Raw genomic sequence first — 14,421 nt, 5'->3', positions numbered from 1 at the left:
AACATAGCTTATAATTTAGTCTTGACCTTATAAAATTACAGGGCACCTTCCTTTTGCACCAGGGCACTTGCCTGCTAGTGTCACCGTATTTGGTGCAAATTGCTCTGAGGTATTTTGTAGGGTGAACTCTCTTCTTGAGAGCAGATTGAGGGCACAGACTTGTCAGTAGCTACTGATCAGCTGTTAAATGGTCACTCTTTAGAGCTCTGTTGCCATATAGTTTTGAATTACTATGTGATTCTTGAAGTTGTCACTGTTCACGTGATTATTTTTCTTGGGGTCCAGGTGTTTGGGAGTTAAAATATAACTGGCTTGGCTTTTCAGAAATACTTGATATCTGTGACACTCCCAAGGAAATCACCATGAGCTGCAGCTTAGACATACTTAAATCTAGATGTTTTTATTTAAATATCTAAGTTTTTAGATGTTTTACCCAATTCTAGATTAAGTCATTCTCTACCGCTTAGAGATTCAAGTGTTTCTTTTTTGTTATTTACTTTTAAGTGTTAAGTGTGAATTCCTGTACTTGGCCTCTTCCCATGTAAATCAACCACAATTTCTTTCAGTGATGGAAGCTAACAAGAGTTTAATTGTGTGATAGCACAAGGTGACTGATGTCGTGGTGTCATGGCATAGGTGTTGTGATGCTGAGCGGCTGCCTGGGCGGCCGCAGCAAAGGGCTTTTCCCTCTGTCAGAGCTGTCAGAGCACAGGGATAAATAACAGGTGGGAAATGGCAGGGGAGGTTCTGAAAGTGCCATTGCAAAACAACTGAAAAAATCCATCAGCACAAAGTGGCAAGACCTGTAACTGCTCCTTAGAGACTGATGCTAAAGGAAGCAGTTTCTTTCTAACTGAGCCTTCGCCTTTTTTTTGCAGGGTGTTGGCCACATCCTTATTATTTTCCTTTGGCATTCTTGAGCTCACGCCTCCAGCCTGTGGATGAGACGGCCTAGGAAGGATAGTGGCTCAGTGGAAACCATGTAATGCTGAACACCTCCACGGTGCTCAGAGCATGGGCCCAGCTCTCCCATGGGATGCCTGGGAAGAACAGAAGGAAATTGTTGCCAGCCATGCCTTGCTGTACCACCTGGGACAGTGCTGGGGGGAAGAAAGCCTCCAAGCCAGAGTTCACCAAGTAATGCTGACCTAATTAGGGCAGAAATAGATCCTTGCATATACATGTTGCAAGTAGTGCTTGCCAAATTCTCCATCCCTCAGTCTGAAGAAGTAGCTGAACAAATTCTGTTCTCCATAATTTCAGAATAATGTGTAACCACAAGATTTATACATGACATTGTGTTCATAAGCACAGGAGAAGGTTCTTTTAGACCTGTTGACTTGCAGAAAGTGACTTGATTCAGACAGGGGAAGCAAAACTTTATCCAACTGTAAAAGGGAATGTAGGCACTTAAAATTTTAGTCTGGAGGTTTTGAAAGTTAAAATAATATGAAAGGTAAATTAAAGTGTATCTTTATGCATATGGTAAATGTAGTTCTCATTTCGGGAAGTAATTGGTAAGATGTCTCATAGAGGACTAATAACAGGGTAGAGCAGATTAAGTCATCGTACTGTGACATAGCTCTGTGTCCTCAAAGTGAGCATAAACAGTAACTACCAGCAGTGCATGACACAGGCTTTACCACAGGCTTGTTCCTGTTTTTTACAGATAAGCAGCCCACAGAATTCTTGTTCTTGGAAGAGACATAAACAAGCTCAGCCTATTCTGGGATCTCATAGGATCATAAATGAAATAATTTAATCAGCATCTTGAAAATGTCTCAGACCAAATTCATTGCTGGAGAGCAGACCCGAGTAATGTGTTTCAGTGGTTCTGTGCAGTTGAGTGGCACATGAAATCTCTTATAAGAACATACTTAACATACAAACCTGGTGATGATAATTTGCAAATCTTGATCTACCTTTTGCTAGCTTAGAGGTTTTCGCTTCTCTGGCTTGTAGCTGCGCTGTGCTCCCATTGCTAAATTATTTGCAGTTGAGGTTCTCTTTTTGTTTTTTATTGATTTGCACAATGGTTACTTGTGAAATGGCTTGTAAAAGAAATTGAATTATTCTTCTTACCAGACTTTGAGGGATCCCAACCATATTTTGGCATCCCAGCCTATTAAATTCGGGCAAACCTCAGGCACTTGTCTTTCCCTATTGATTAAATAATATTCTTCCTTTCAGGAAACGAATTCCAGTTGACCTGAGCTTGTGTCACAGAGGTAGAGTCTATGTACATATGGTGAAACTGAGATCACAGCTCCCATATTTTAACAGAATTAGATCTGGACCAGGAGCTTCACACTTCTGATACCTTTCGAAGCATTTTTCTTTGTTTTCTCTCGTGTACACTGCTGAACACTTTTATCTCTGTTTTTGGTGACTTCATGGTGACCCTGCAGGCCTGATTGTCAGTGTGCTGGGATCTTGCCAAAAGCTACAGAAGGGGTGGAGACCTCATCATCACGAGCTTACATCAGAATTGTGCAGGCTGTATTTAATTGCAGATTACTAGGTGATAAGTCAGTGTTCCTTGCTTAAGTTCGATTACACTTCTCTTAGTGAGTTTGATGGAGACGGCAGAAGAGATGGCAGCAGCAAAAACATGCTTGTAAAGAAGAACAAAGCTTAGGCAGAGCAAACCAAGAGGGCATGTTACACGTGGAACATGACACGGTGTGTATAATAAATATGAAACTGAGCCCACAGAGGTTGTGATGCAGTTGAGAAGATGGTTATATTAGCTAGATTAAAATTTTAGAAGTTTTCATCGGCAGTACGGAGGCCATGGACTCACAGAGAATTTATAAGAGTCAGCTTTGCTTGTGGGCAGCGCACTCTGTGACTTCCCCAGACAAGCAGCTGCAACAGAACAGTTGGAGGCCAAGTACTGTGTTTGATGGGGCTGTTTGCAGACTTGTATCTTTCCTCACCTTGAAGATGTTATAAAGGAAAATGCATAAGGATGGGACATATTTTCTGTGCTCTGGTGGCTCTGCCTTTCTCTACTGGTTTCCCTGAGCTTTGTCAGTAACTTGGTGTAAGTTACCCCTCATTGAAACAACAACAATCAGCTGAAAACTGCCTCTCATTAAATGTTAGGCTACTGACTTGGACATAGGCATGCAAGAACAACTCCATTTGTTTTTTAAACCTTTATAAAGCCATTAAAGTAGAAGTGACCACTGACCTAGAAATACAGCAGCTGCATCCCTGGCAATCCCTAAAATAGCCTCTTGGTGACCTAGTTTCTCCTAGCAGTGAGCATCATGCTGCACAAGCCTGAATCCTTTCTAGTAAACTAATCAACAAATACTTCTTGCTGCTGAGGTTTTGGAGACATTGCAAATGAAGTGGTAAAATGAGAGGAACTGTGAAGCTTGCAACTGCTTGGAAAAATCGGGCTTTAGATAAGCCTTAAAGGCAAGAATAATTAGTCATGAGTGAAATTTTTCAGTGTCTGAACAGCTGCTTCACATTCAAATGACCAAGTTGCAGTTTTCAGACACAGTCCAAATCACACAGGACCTGTTAAAATTGTGGACACATGAGTTGCTTGATGTTTTGGGAAATGTGCCCTTGTATCTGTTGTTTAAACCCAGAGACGCTGTGCAGTTTGCTTTTCCAACTGCACAAATATTACAAGAGAGTGTGTACTGTAGGCTTTCAAGATGCAAAATCTAAGTAAAAAAACTACCCTGATTTTCAGACTTTGGGGCAATTTTGGGGAGTGTTCCCTCTCGCTTAGGCTGCAGTTTGCAGGAGTGGTGGAGTGTGGAGTAGAGCAGAAGTTGATAGCCTGCCTGCTTTGCAAGCCCTGTCTGTCTGTACACGGATGTCTCTGATTTCCATTCTGCATCTTTGTTAGCTTTGGTAATAGCCTTCCTTTTTACACATAGCTATTAGCCTGACCTTATCTCTGTAGTTAACAATATGATACGTTAGACATGCACTTACGGAGCCCCTGAAGAAGCAGTCCAACCTACCCAGGACACAGCAGGTTAGGGAGTATTAAATGTAAGCCCTTGGGAACTCTCCTATAAGCTTATTTTGTTTTAATTATCGTTTTTGATTTCCCATTTTGGTTTATGTAGAGCAACAGTGACATCCATTGGCTCATTAAGCTAATCAAAAGTACTGTACACACAACATGTATTTACTCAAGGTGGAGGGCTGTACTAGAGGCCTCCAGCATTAGTTTCTCATTTAGATAGCAGTTGCTTGCTCTCCAAAATAACAGCCTCTCTCTTCCTGTAGAAACCTGTTTGCATTCTCATTTCAGATACTTCAGACTCTTCATTCCTACTAGGATGCTTAAAACATGGTTTTTAAGATGTAGCTTAAAGCTGGGATTCTCTTTTCATGAAAGATACCAAGGCACATAGAGGCAAAGCTGCAGTTATCCTGGAAGCAGAATTGTGGCAGCTCAGAGTTGGTGCGGTGACCTTCCCGTGTGCCTTGTGTGTGCGAGGTTATGGAATGCTGAATTCTTTGAATGATTTGTAGCACTGCAGAACCAATCCATGTAGGAGAAAGTTAAAACAATTTTGCTTCAGCTTATTTGCTGGTGATAATATGTTACATTTCAATTCAAACAAATAAAAAGTCTGTTTCATTTTAAAAGCTGCATCCTTTCTTGAAGACAAGAGGGTTTAGAAGGACCACAGAAGAGAGAATTGGGTGAGACTGGGACATGTCGTGGAGGAACCAACAGCTGGAGGGTTGTAAAAAAAACCCAGTGAAAGAAAGATTCAAAGTCTGAAACAGGGGGAGGATTCAGTGACAAAAAACCAAACCAAACCAAAATTATTCATCTGAGAGGGAGATCTGGAGGATTCTGATTTCATTCAAAAAAACCTGAAAACAGTTCAATTTATTTTTAACCTTATAGGTGAATCAGTACATATTTCCTGCTGACATTTCATTGAACAGAACCAGTGTCTGTAGTAAATTTTTGAGCAGCTATAGTTACAATCCCATTTCGAGGTCAAACAACCTGTCTCTGAAAGCGAGACTATTTAAGAAGGAGGATTGTGTTTATAAGCCTGGGGACCCATTTTTGTTGCCCCACAGCACAGTGCAGCTATTGCGGTTTGTATCTGCAGTGAGGTGCAGCCTCTCCCTCGTGACTGGGACAACTGGAACTTTACCCAGCAAGGTCAGCACAGGGGTTTTCCCTTCCAGCATCACCAGAGACAGAGGAAAAAAAGAAATTATGCTGATTCACGCTGTCTGATTTGGAGTCCAGTTCATAGCTCTTAATTAGAAAGAAAATTGTAAGTGCTCTGCACCTTTCTTTGAAGCAGTCGTAACTGAGGTGCTCAGCATAAGGTCTTCCATTCACTTCAGCAGCTTTGGATCAGTAATCATGTCCACAGCACCTGAGAAGAGTGATCTTACCTTTATTTAGATGATCATTTCCAACAGGAGAGCCTGGGAAACATTTCCAGGTGATGCTCAGTGTATTGGAGAATTTCAGACTGCACTTTGTGGGTGGGTGTGCAGTGAGCAGGAGGGAAGCTCATGAGGAAGCTTTACCCCTAACCCTTCAGAATGCAACAGCTGGAAATGCTTTTGTCCAGTTTATATGATTTTAGCCCTTTGAGTGTCTTTCCCTTACCTGCGTGTCTCTTGCATTGCCACTTTGTAGTCTCACAGTTTACCAATCTTTCTGCTGCATATTTTAGATATTGCAGCCTTATCCAGCTCAATGCAGGCACTCTGCTCCCTTTTGATACATCTTCTTCCTGCCTGCCTTTGGGGCCTTCTCTTCAGAGATTTGCTGATGCTTTCCTTGCTTTTGCACCTCCCTCTGAAGTGCTTTCATGCCTCTCCATGGATGCTTGGCCATAGCTAATGCCAGTGCACTGTTGCTATGCTTTCACGAACCAAAAGAAGAGAACGTAATTTCTTTTTTCAGCTGTCTTTCCATTCTCTAACTGATTTCTCTTTCCCTCACACACAGCTGCTTTGCAGGTCAGCCACATCCAGCATTTGGGTTTGCAGGGGCCAGTCTTCCCAAGCCATTACCAAATGCTGGTATTTCCCTGGGTGTTGACTTTTTGATGCCTGTTGAGTTGCTTTTCTCATTCCTGCAGTATGTGGTTTCACAGGGAGTGGCTGTCTGTTGGCTCAAGTTTCTTTGACTGTACTTTGTATACATTTTCCATAATCAGGGAGGAAGACCAAGAGCCAGACAAAATCCTGCTGTTTGCAGATAACAACGGATAACATTGTTGTGCTAACAGACATTTGCATAAGAGATATGAAAACAGCCCCATTCATACTCTTCTGTGACTGTGCTGGGTCTTACAACTGCTTTGAAATTTGAGGTGGTTTGTTGCTTGATTGCATAAGGCAACGGGCATGGCCACACCTTTCCACAGGCTGCAGGTGCACTGGCCTTACCTGTCCTGGATCAGCCTGCCAGCAGCAGAGGGATAAGGACAGCATTCCTGCCAGTGCTACAAAGCTCGTGGCATCTGGAGGGAAACGGTAGACTGCTTACAGTGTCTTGTCTACAGATTTCAAAAGATGGAAAGGAAAATACCATATTTGCGCTCCAGAGCAGGCTACTTACCCATAAAGTGGGGATGATTTAGAAAAAAAAAATGTTCAAATGCCTTTTGGTAATGAATTGGCCAAAAGGTGGTCATCTTTCTAGATAAAATATTGACATTTCATTGAAAAAATAGATTACTCCAAAAGTGCAATTGCATTTAGAGCACCATACAGGGCAAAGACTGCACCAACCAGTTTTTACACCTGTGAGCCCTGCATTTATACAGCCTTTCCGGTGAAGACAAACAGGGTTATCATTCTGAAGTGTGCTTGTAGCCTGCAATGAAAGGAAGGCTTTCTTTCCCAATGCTAAGGGGAACCAGGATTGATGCTTTTCTATCACATAGGGACCTTGTTCTGTCTGTTTGTCTCTAATTAGTAACATCCTGTGCTGATTGCTGGTGTCACACAGTAGCTTCCAGTACTGCCCACTCAGGTACTTGATTTTGCTTGTGCTGCTACACCAGACTGGCAAAATGCAGTAGATTTGAGGTAGCAAGAAAGCTTTAATTTAGAAAGTGTTCTCTTACATGGGATTCTGCTAGGAGCTACTTTAAGACTTGCATGGGTGTCTACAATGGCACAATGTGTCCCATTTCTCTGCCTGCCTGGGGTACCCCTGTGCTTATGGCAGAGACAAGTCCCTGCCATGGGCTTTCATGGTTCTGCTGTAGCAAAGGGGAAAGAGACGTTTTCTCTTTTACTGAACTCCCAGTGTTTCCACGCTGTCATGAACTGGAACTGTTTGCACATTTTCAGCAAATAATGCTTTATTACTGTCTTGGTGAAAGGAGGAAGGCAAAATTAAAAAAAAAGAGAGAGGGAGAACATCCCGTGAACCTGCTGTTCTCAGATCTCTCCGATAAGGACAGTTCCAAGTGCGTGAGAAGTTTCCTACTCCAGGATTTATTTACTTCTGAAAGAAAAGCCACCTTCATCTCATTATTTTATTTTCAATACAGGTTTTAATTTGGTGAGAAAATATCTTCCCCATAAAGAACCTATTCTGCCTCATTAACTCCTATAAAAAGCATCCCCCCCAAGCCTGAAATGTTAAAAGAAGCATAAATTAAAGCTAAGTTTGTTGTTTGCTGCTTTAATCAACAAACAACGTTAAAAGGGACCCACAAAAGGTTCTGTAAACTAAATTTATTAGTGAGCAGGAAAACAGGCCTTCAGCTGCAGCCTCCTCCCCTTCCCAGCCCCCTGAATTTGGAGGGGGGTGGGTTTTTGGAGTTAGTGGTTTTGTTTACAGTGTTTCACTCTCTTAGGCAGGTTGTTGTGGTCCCATGGATCTCTGTCAGACCTTTGTGATGCAGCTGAACTGAAGTGACTTGGGACAGAGTCTGTTAATTAGGTCTTCAAAGCCTCCTCCTTTTCTTCTTCACTGTACAAATGTCCTTTTTAACTCTTCTTTTCCCTAAATCTGCTTGTCAGTAGCTCAGGAGGAAAGAGAAAGTTTTTCACAGCAAGAGAAAACTGCTGTTCCGTCTTCCTTTCACCTCTCTGGGATGCTAGAGGAAAAGTACATACACATCTATTTTCTGCCCTTTTTGTCTCCATTATATGTTTAAGAAGCCTTCCTCTGATTCCTCTTTATGATTTCATTGTTATCATCATTTATATCTTAGGGCTATCTCCACTCACAAAGTGGTGCTCACAGTGTCTGCGGTACCAAGAACTGAGGAAAAGTTCAGGGACAGACATAACCTAGAAAGTTTCACTGCAGAGGACAGCATAGTTGAAATGAAGAATTAACTTTCCTGAGCAAGCACATGTGAATATGTAATTGCTTTCTGAATTTCCCATAACTGTGAACTTCCTTACAAACCTCTTGCATTCAGATTCACTTCAATCTTAAACCAATTTTTCACTAGTTTTATTTGGGAGAAGCTTCCATGAGAAAATGTAATAATGGATTCAATAATGGATTGCTGCAGGGTTTGGACTTCCTCACTTCTTAATTTTTTGCACATCTGTCTTAAGTTCACTCTGAGATAAGCAGTGTAAGAGAGATCCAAGAAAAATCACTTTTATTCACTGTAAAAAATGGCCTTCACCATTAGAGAGCAGTTTCTGATATTTATCCGAACACCTCCTCTCCTTCCAGGAGCTGATTTGAATTGGAGATGAGCCAAGATGGGGAGCTTCTCTAAACTTCCCCCAGCTTCATGGGCTTGGATTCAAACAGTCCTGGCTCTGAACAACTTGTGGTTCAGGTTTGCAAAATTGAAAGGTGACTGGGCACATTTTGCAAAACCTGAACCTCCCCTGGAGTGTTGCTCTCCTCTGATTGATAGCCCTGGCTTCAGCCCCTCCTTGCTCTCCCTCTTCATGGTCTGTGAGTAGGTCACAAACAGCTCCTCAAAGTAAATCATCCTTCTTCAGTGCAGCCCATGTCTTATTTCAAAAACTAATTTCCTCTGCCCGTCCCACGCCTTCCCTTCCTCCACCAGCAAACGTGACACAGGTCTCGCATTTCACACCAGCTGCCTGAGCAAATGCACAAACCTGTCCAAATTTACTGTAGCCTGGCATCTGCATTGGCTAGCAAGCCCATGACATAAATTAGAGGCACAAGACAGTTTCCTTTTGGGGCATTTGATATTGTCCTTTCATCCTTCAAATAAGATCTTTTTTTTGGTTTGTTTCTGTGAACCAGCTGCAGCTCAGTTCTGTGTCCAGCAGCTCGTGTTGCAAGAAACAAAGAGGACGGGCAGGCAGGGGAGCATGGGATGAAGGGGAGCGCAGGGATACGGGGCTCTGTGCTGTTCCAATGCCATGCCATTCTTCCAGTGCCGTGGCAAGGGCACACGGGCATGCGGCACTCCCCAGCCTCACAGGAGACATAGCAGCTTTATTTAAACAGGAAGAAGGAAGTTTTTCCGGTTATCCAGTGCCCTGGGAGCACACTGTTCATTGAGCATGGCCGTACCTGGCATCCAGGCGCCAGCGCGCCTGGGGCCAGGGAGGTGGAGAGCAGGAGCGCTGGCTCCTGCAGGGTTTGGCACCACTGAGCATTGCTGCGATGCAGGGCTCAGGTGCATCAGGCTGAATGCAACCTCCTAAAGATGTACTCAGCATTTATGTTCTGTGTGATACCTGGGCTTTCTCATTCTACCAGTTAGCCTTTATCTTTCTTTAATTTGCTGCTGGTCCTCTGATGAGTCTCTTCATATTTATTTCCCTTTGGATTTTTTTGCTGTTCATTTGGGGGTTTGGAGGGCTTTTTTGAGGTGACTAGAAAAAAGCAAAAGAGAAAAATATCCCAGATGAATGTCCGAGTCCTTTGTTTCCCCACAGCACAGTTATTCCTGTCATCTCTGGCAAAATGCATGGGAAAGGGGGAGTGCTTTGCAGGTCTAGGGCAGTTGTACCCACTTACTGTGTACTTGCACTGATCTTGCTAATACAGAGCAGCCTCAGCTCAGGGAAACATGCTGTGTTTATTCTTCCAACCCCATTACCAAGTCCATCAGTGTCATGAACTGAAGCAGGTAATAGCTGGAAAGCCTCATTGCCCCTCAAAATGCCCCCAGTCTGCATTTCACAAGGTGTGCAGTTGGTGTTGTGTGGTTCACTGACCAGAATGCTAGGATTTATTTCAAAGTGGCCACAGACAGTGAACAAACTTATGGCAACATAAAGTGGGCTGCTGTAACCTGACCCCCAAATCATCACAACCATGGGTCAGCTCTCTCCTGACCATCCAGACCTCTAGTTGTGATGGCTCCTGCAACCGGTTCCCAACAATTATTTGCAAGAATGGTGCAAACATAGCCCTAGGGCGTCTTCATTTACTCCCAAAGGCAAACATAGCAAATGGTTTTTGCTAGGGTGGTGTGTACACAAGTTTTTCTTAGGCTGTCTCCCCCTGCTGCAGATCCAGCTGGCAGGCTCCAGGGCCGATGACAGCAGTGTATACACTAGGTGTTCACTGTGACATGGGAGCTAAAATGAACTTGTCTGCCTGCTTTCGATCTGACTCCTGCCATTGCCAGGCAGGAAGGGGCAGTAAGATGGGCAAGGTCTTCACCGCACCCGTTGAACACGTGCTTATATCCGGCTCTGCCATGTTTCACTCCATTTCTAATGCAACTTGCTACAATTGGGAGAAACACGTCAGAAAGCCAGCTGGGCACAGGAGAGTCCTGCTCTGGTTTCTTCAGTTTTTCTTTTAAGTCAAAGGACATACATTTTTAAAGGCAGTGAGAACACCAGCAGAACCAATGAAAACCCACTGTGCCCATGATTGCAGTTTGTTGAGGGAGACTGTGTGACCTCTACTCTTGTGCTTAAATAGGATTAAACTGCCATTGGAAGCAAACACCAAGTAAGAAACCAAAATCCTGCAAGAAATGTTAAAAACAACCTTTTGAGTCCTCCCCCTGATTCTTACTCCTTGCAGAATATTTCATTTGCTAGTGGTGTCACAAGAGTCACCTGGTGGAGAAATCATTCTTTGTTATATGTATTCTTTCATTTGGTAGAATGGAAGGGCTTTTCTTTTCAGAATAAGCACTGAAGGGCTCAGCATTTAGCCTGATCCCTGCTGGGAAAAGTTATGGAGGTAGTTCAGTGAGAGCTGAGCTGTGTGAGATAGGTGGCCCTGCTCTGCTTGCTGGCCAGCACAGACAGCAGCTGTGGTGCAGCAGCTGCTTAAACACATACAGAACAGCATGCCATCCAGGGCTCCTCCAACCAAATAGTGAAAAATTGCTTCGTTTTTGAAGCAGGATCAGGAGAGAATGGCACAAAGGCCAAAGTGCAATTTTCCAAGCTGGCACTTGGTGCGAGGACCCAGTATCACCAGCAAGATGTGAGTGTGGCTTTAGATTGAGCAGAATGGGTTTAGCTGTGTAAGGCCAGTGAGGCATCTTGGCTAGGACACTGCCATCACCACTCAGCAGGGCACTGGTCCAGTGTTGGCGCAGGGGGTCAGCACATTCCCCTACAGCCTGGCTGTATCCTGCAGGAGAATGGTCTGTGCATTTTAGAAAGATACCGCCATCTAACCTGAAATGTAAGTGGTGTCGCGGATGCAGGAGAGAAACAAGGTGAGCTGTGGACACTGAGCACCTCTTAATGTGGCTGTCCATCAGCCAGAGCTACCTGCAGCACCTCAGCTCCCCAGCCTGGATGCTTGCCTGACCCATGCCTGTTTAGTCTAGAAGGGAAGCTGTGGTCATCGCTCCAGGGCAGCATGGCTGGAAGTTAGGTTGAAGGTTTCCTTTTGTCAGCAGTATGTGCTTGTTATGATCTCTCATAGTTAATTCCCGCTGGGACTAACTGCCTGTCATCTGCCTCAGGGTGAGTACCTGTGCTATCATAAGTACATAATACTTAAATAAATACTCCAGGGTTATGGGGAGCCTCAGATATATGCTACAGATCGTAATTTTTTGCTGTTGTTTTTATCACAGAAGGACCAATGTTCATAAGCTTTTATGCTTACATGCCAAGAAAGGACGTTGTTTCATTGCCTGGTACCTTCTAGGAAACTACCACTTGGTATCTCTCAGAGTTGCTGGCCAAGATGCAAAGTACGCTTAAAGCCTTTAAAATCTCCATAAAAAACCCCAACCATCTGGAATCATTTCATGAAGCAAATTACTGTGGGTCCATCTGGCACCTAATGGGACAATCCTGACATATCCTGCATATACCGGTGTGGGAAAATGCAGTGTTCCACATAGCTTTCAGGTCAGAGAGAGAAGTCACACTCAGAAGAAATTAAAGCAAAAGTCATGCTTTTAACTGAATAACGTTTGCAAGCAGTAGTTCTGCTGGCATCAGGTGGTTATGCTGGCCTGTGGGTAAAGTGGTCGGCTTTATAGCTGGGCAATGTGTGTGTTTGGTTCAGATCAGAAGGGGACCCTTGTCCAGAAAGGGAACCAGAGGGCAGCCATCACCTGAGTAATCTTGCCTCACCGCTATTACCAGGCTGCTTAATCTTGCTTCCAAAAACTGACCTTCATGCCATAAGATAGCAATTTAGAGGTGTTAAAATTATTAACCCATTTTGATGGCGCATCCCTTTAGGCACATGCATGGGAGGCGTGTGTTATTGTCCCCTGAAGGAAATCTGACTGTGATAGCCATGCTAACTGTGTAGTGTGCTCAGAGTCATCATAAACCAGGGCTGTATCCAGTTGTGTGATAGCAGGCCAGATTTTATAGAGGCAAATATTTTTCACTAGGAAGCACAAGTGAAAAAAATATGGGAAATGGTACTTAACTCTGCTATGAGAAGTGTGGCTTCATGGTGGGTTTCATAATTAAGACTCATGACTAATGCTTACTGCCTTCGTAACATCACCTCAAGTGTTTCTTCTGCATCTCGCATTCTAGTTTATCACAGGTTTTATGATTTACACATCCTGCTAAGCATTAAGCATTTTAGGCTGGTGATTATGAGTTAGCAGGTAAAGAAATGTCAGCATAAAAGTAGCACTGACTGAGCATAATTTAGCCTGATATAGATGCATCCATGTAAAAGGCCGTTAAGCCACCTGTATTATTTTTGGGGAGTAGAATATGTTAGTTCAAATAAAACCGACAGGAACCGTTTTAAGCCAAGACAGAATAAGTTACTTATGAACTGAAATAAAGCTATCCGTGTAATGTTTTATGATAGCTTAATAGTGAGTGAATAAACGGCTACAGGGAAGCCGTTTGTGACAAGCGCCTTGGAAAGTGGGATCCTTTCCCACTCGAATTAAGGGCATATCCCTTTTCCTCCCTGTATAAAATATTAATTTCTCCCTCTGTAAAATAGGGGTATTTTTTGATAGCCTTTGGACATTCCTGGGTGAAAGATCTGTTATGGTAACTCATGTTGTGAAGAGGAGCTTTTCCAGCATCTCCCTCAGTCACCTCCTTGGGGTCAAAAGGGATTTTCTTTCCTTCAGTGAATACGCATCGTGTTCCCCCCCAGACTTGTCATCTTCCTTCTGCATGGCTCTGGTGCTCCCAGCAGCCCACAGTGGGGTGGTGGTAAAGGCTGCCCTGTGGGGAGCAGGTGCTGTGTTCATGTCCATGTGCAAATCCAAAGGATGAGGGTGAACGTGGAGCCACCTCTTGAGAGGAGACAGCTACCAGACAAAACCCCAGGTGTCCTAAGGGAGGATACAGGGCAGAAAGGGAGAGGAAGGTGTTAGGCATCAAAAGGGCAGGAAAAGGTGGATGGCAAGTGGCAGGGAGGGAAAGCAGAAACCTATTTCATTTCACCTGCAAAATCTGTCATCACTGGGAAGAGGAAAGTGAAATCCTGCTGTCTTAAGCCAGGAAGACTTCCACGACATGAAGTCTGGCAGCTTTAATGCCTAGACATAAACCAGCTTGGCTCAGTAACAGCACTGTGTGCATTTTATACCAGCCAGGAACAGGACATTAGAAGCACAAATTCCTACTTCAACTCCTTCCCCTGTGTGTAACACAACTAATTCCACAGCTTGAATGGGTTTGGGGTGTCTTTAGCTTTATTCACAGTAACTATGAGAAATGAGAAGGGTTTATTTATCTCGCCTCTGCCTGTCATCTTCCTACATGAGATACAATTGTTCAGCTTCGTGTAGCTTTTAAATTAATTTAGTATGTCTCATTTGCTGATTAAATGTCCTGCACGAAGCAAACCTGGTAGGTGACAGCAGATGCTGTTAAAGCCAGCCCCGCACTGACCTGACTTGCTGTGGCGGGTGAGAGTCACCCCCGAGGGCAGGAGGCTGCGATGGTGCAGGCTCACTGTGCCAGCCCGGCACCCGCGACACAGCCCCGTGGCCTCGGATTTATGGGATGGCGGGGCTGGACCTTTCCCGGGACACATCAGGGAACGGATGGCGGTGCTTTGAGGAG

The 14,421-nt window shown here is 43.9% G+C and overlaps 1 protein-coding gene across 3 annotated transcripts in view; it reads left to right on the top strand.

The window, feature by feature from the left end:
* SHROOM3 (shroom family member 3) overlaps positions 1-14,421 on the top strand; it is a 115,861-nt gene that overhangs the window by 40,973 nt on the left and 60,467 nt on the right. For 2 of the 3 annotated variants that reach the window (XM_080408012.1, XM_080408011.1), the window contains exon 1: positions 1-14,421. This exon is cut by the window's left edge and continues 14,409 nt beyond it. The exons of the other annotated variant lie outside the window; for it this stretch is intronic. In XM_080408012.1, coding sequence (XP_080264138.1) covers positions 14,297-14,421 — 125 coding nt within the window. In that variant the 5' untranslated portion in view covers positions 1-14,296. 3 annotated transcript variants of the gene reach the window in all.

This window comes from Falco punctatus (assembly GCF_963210335.1).
Source record: "Falco punctatus genome assembly, chromosome: 1".
Classification (NCBI taxonomy): domain Eukaryota; kingdom Metazoa; phylum Chordata; class Aves; order Falconiformes; family Falconidae; genus Falco; species Falco punctatus.
The sequence above is the reverse complement of the archived record's forward strand: the minus strand, read 5'-3'. Positions and strand labels throughout refer to the sequence as shown.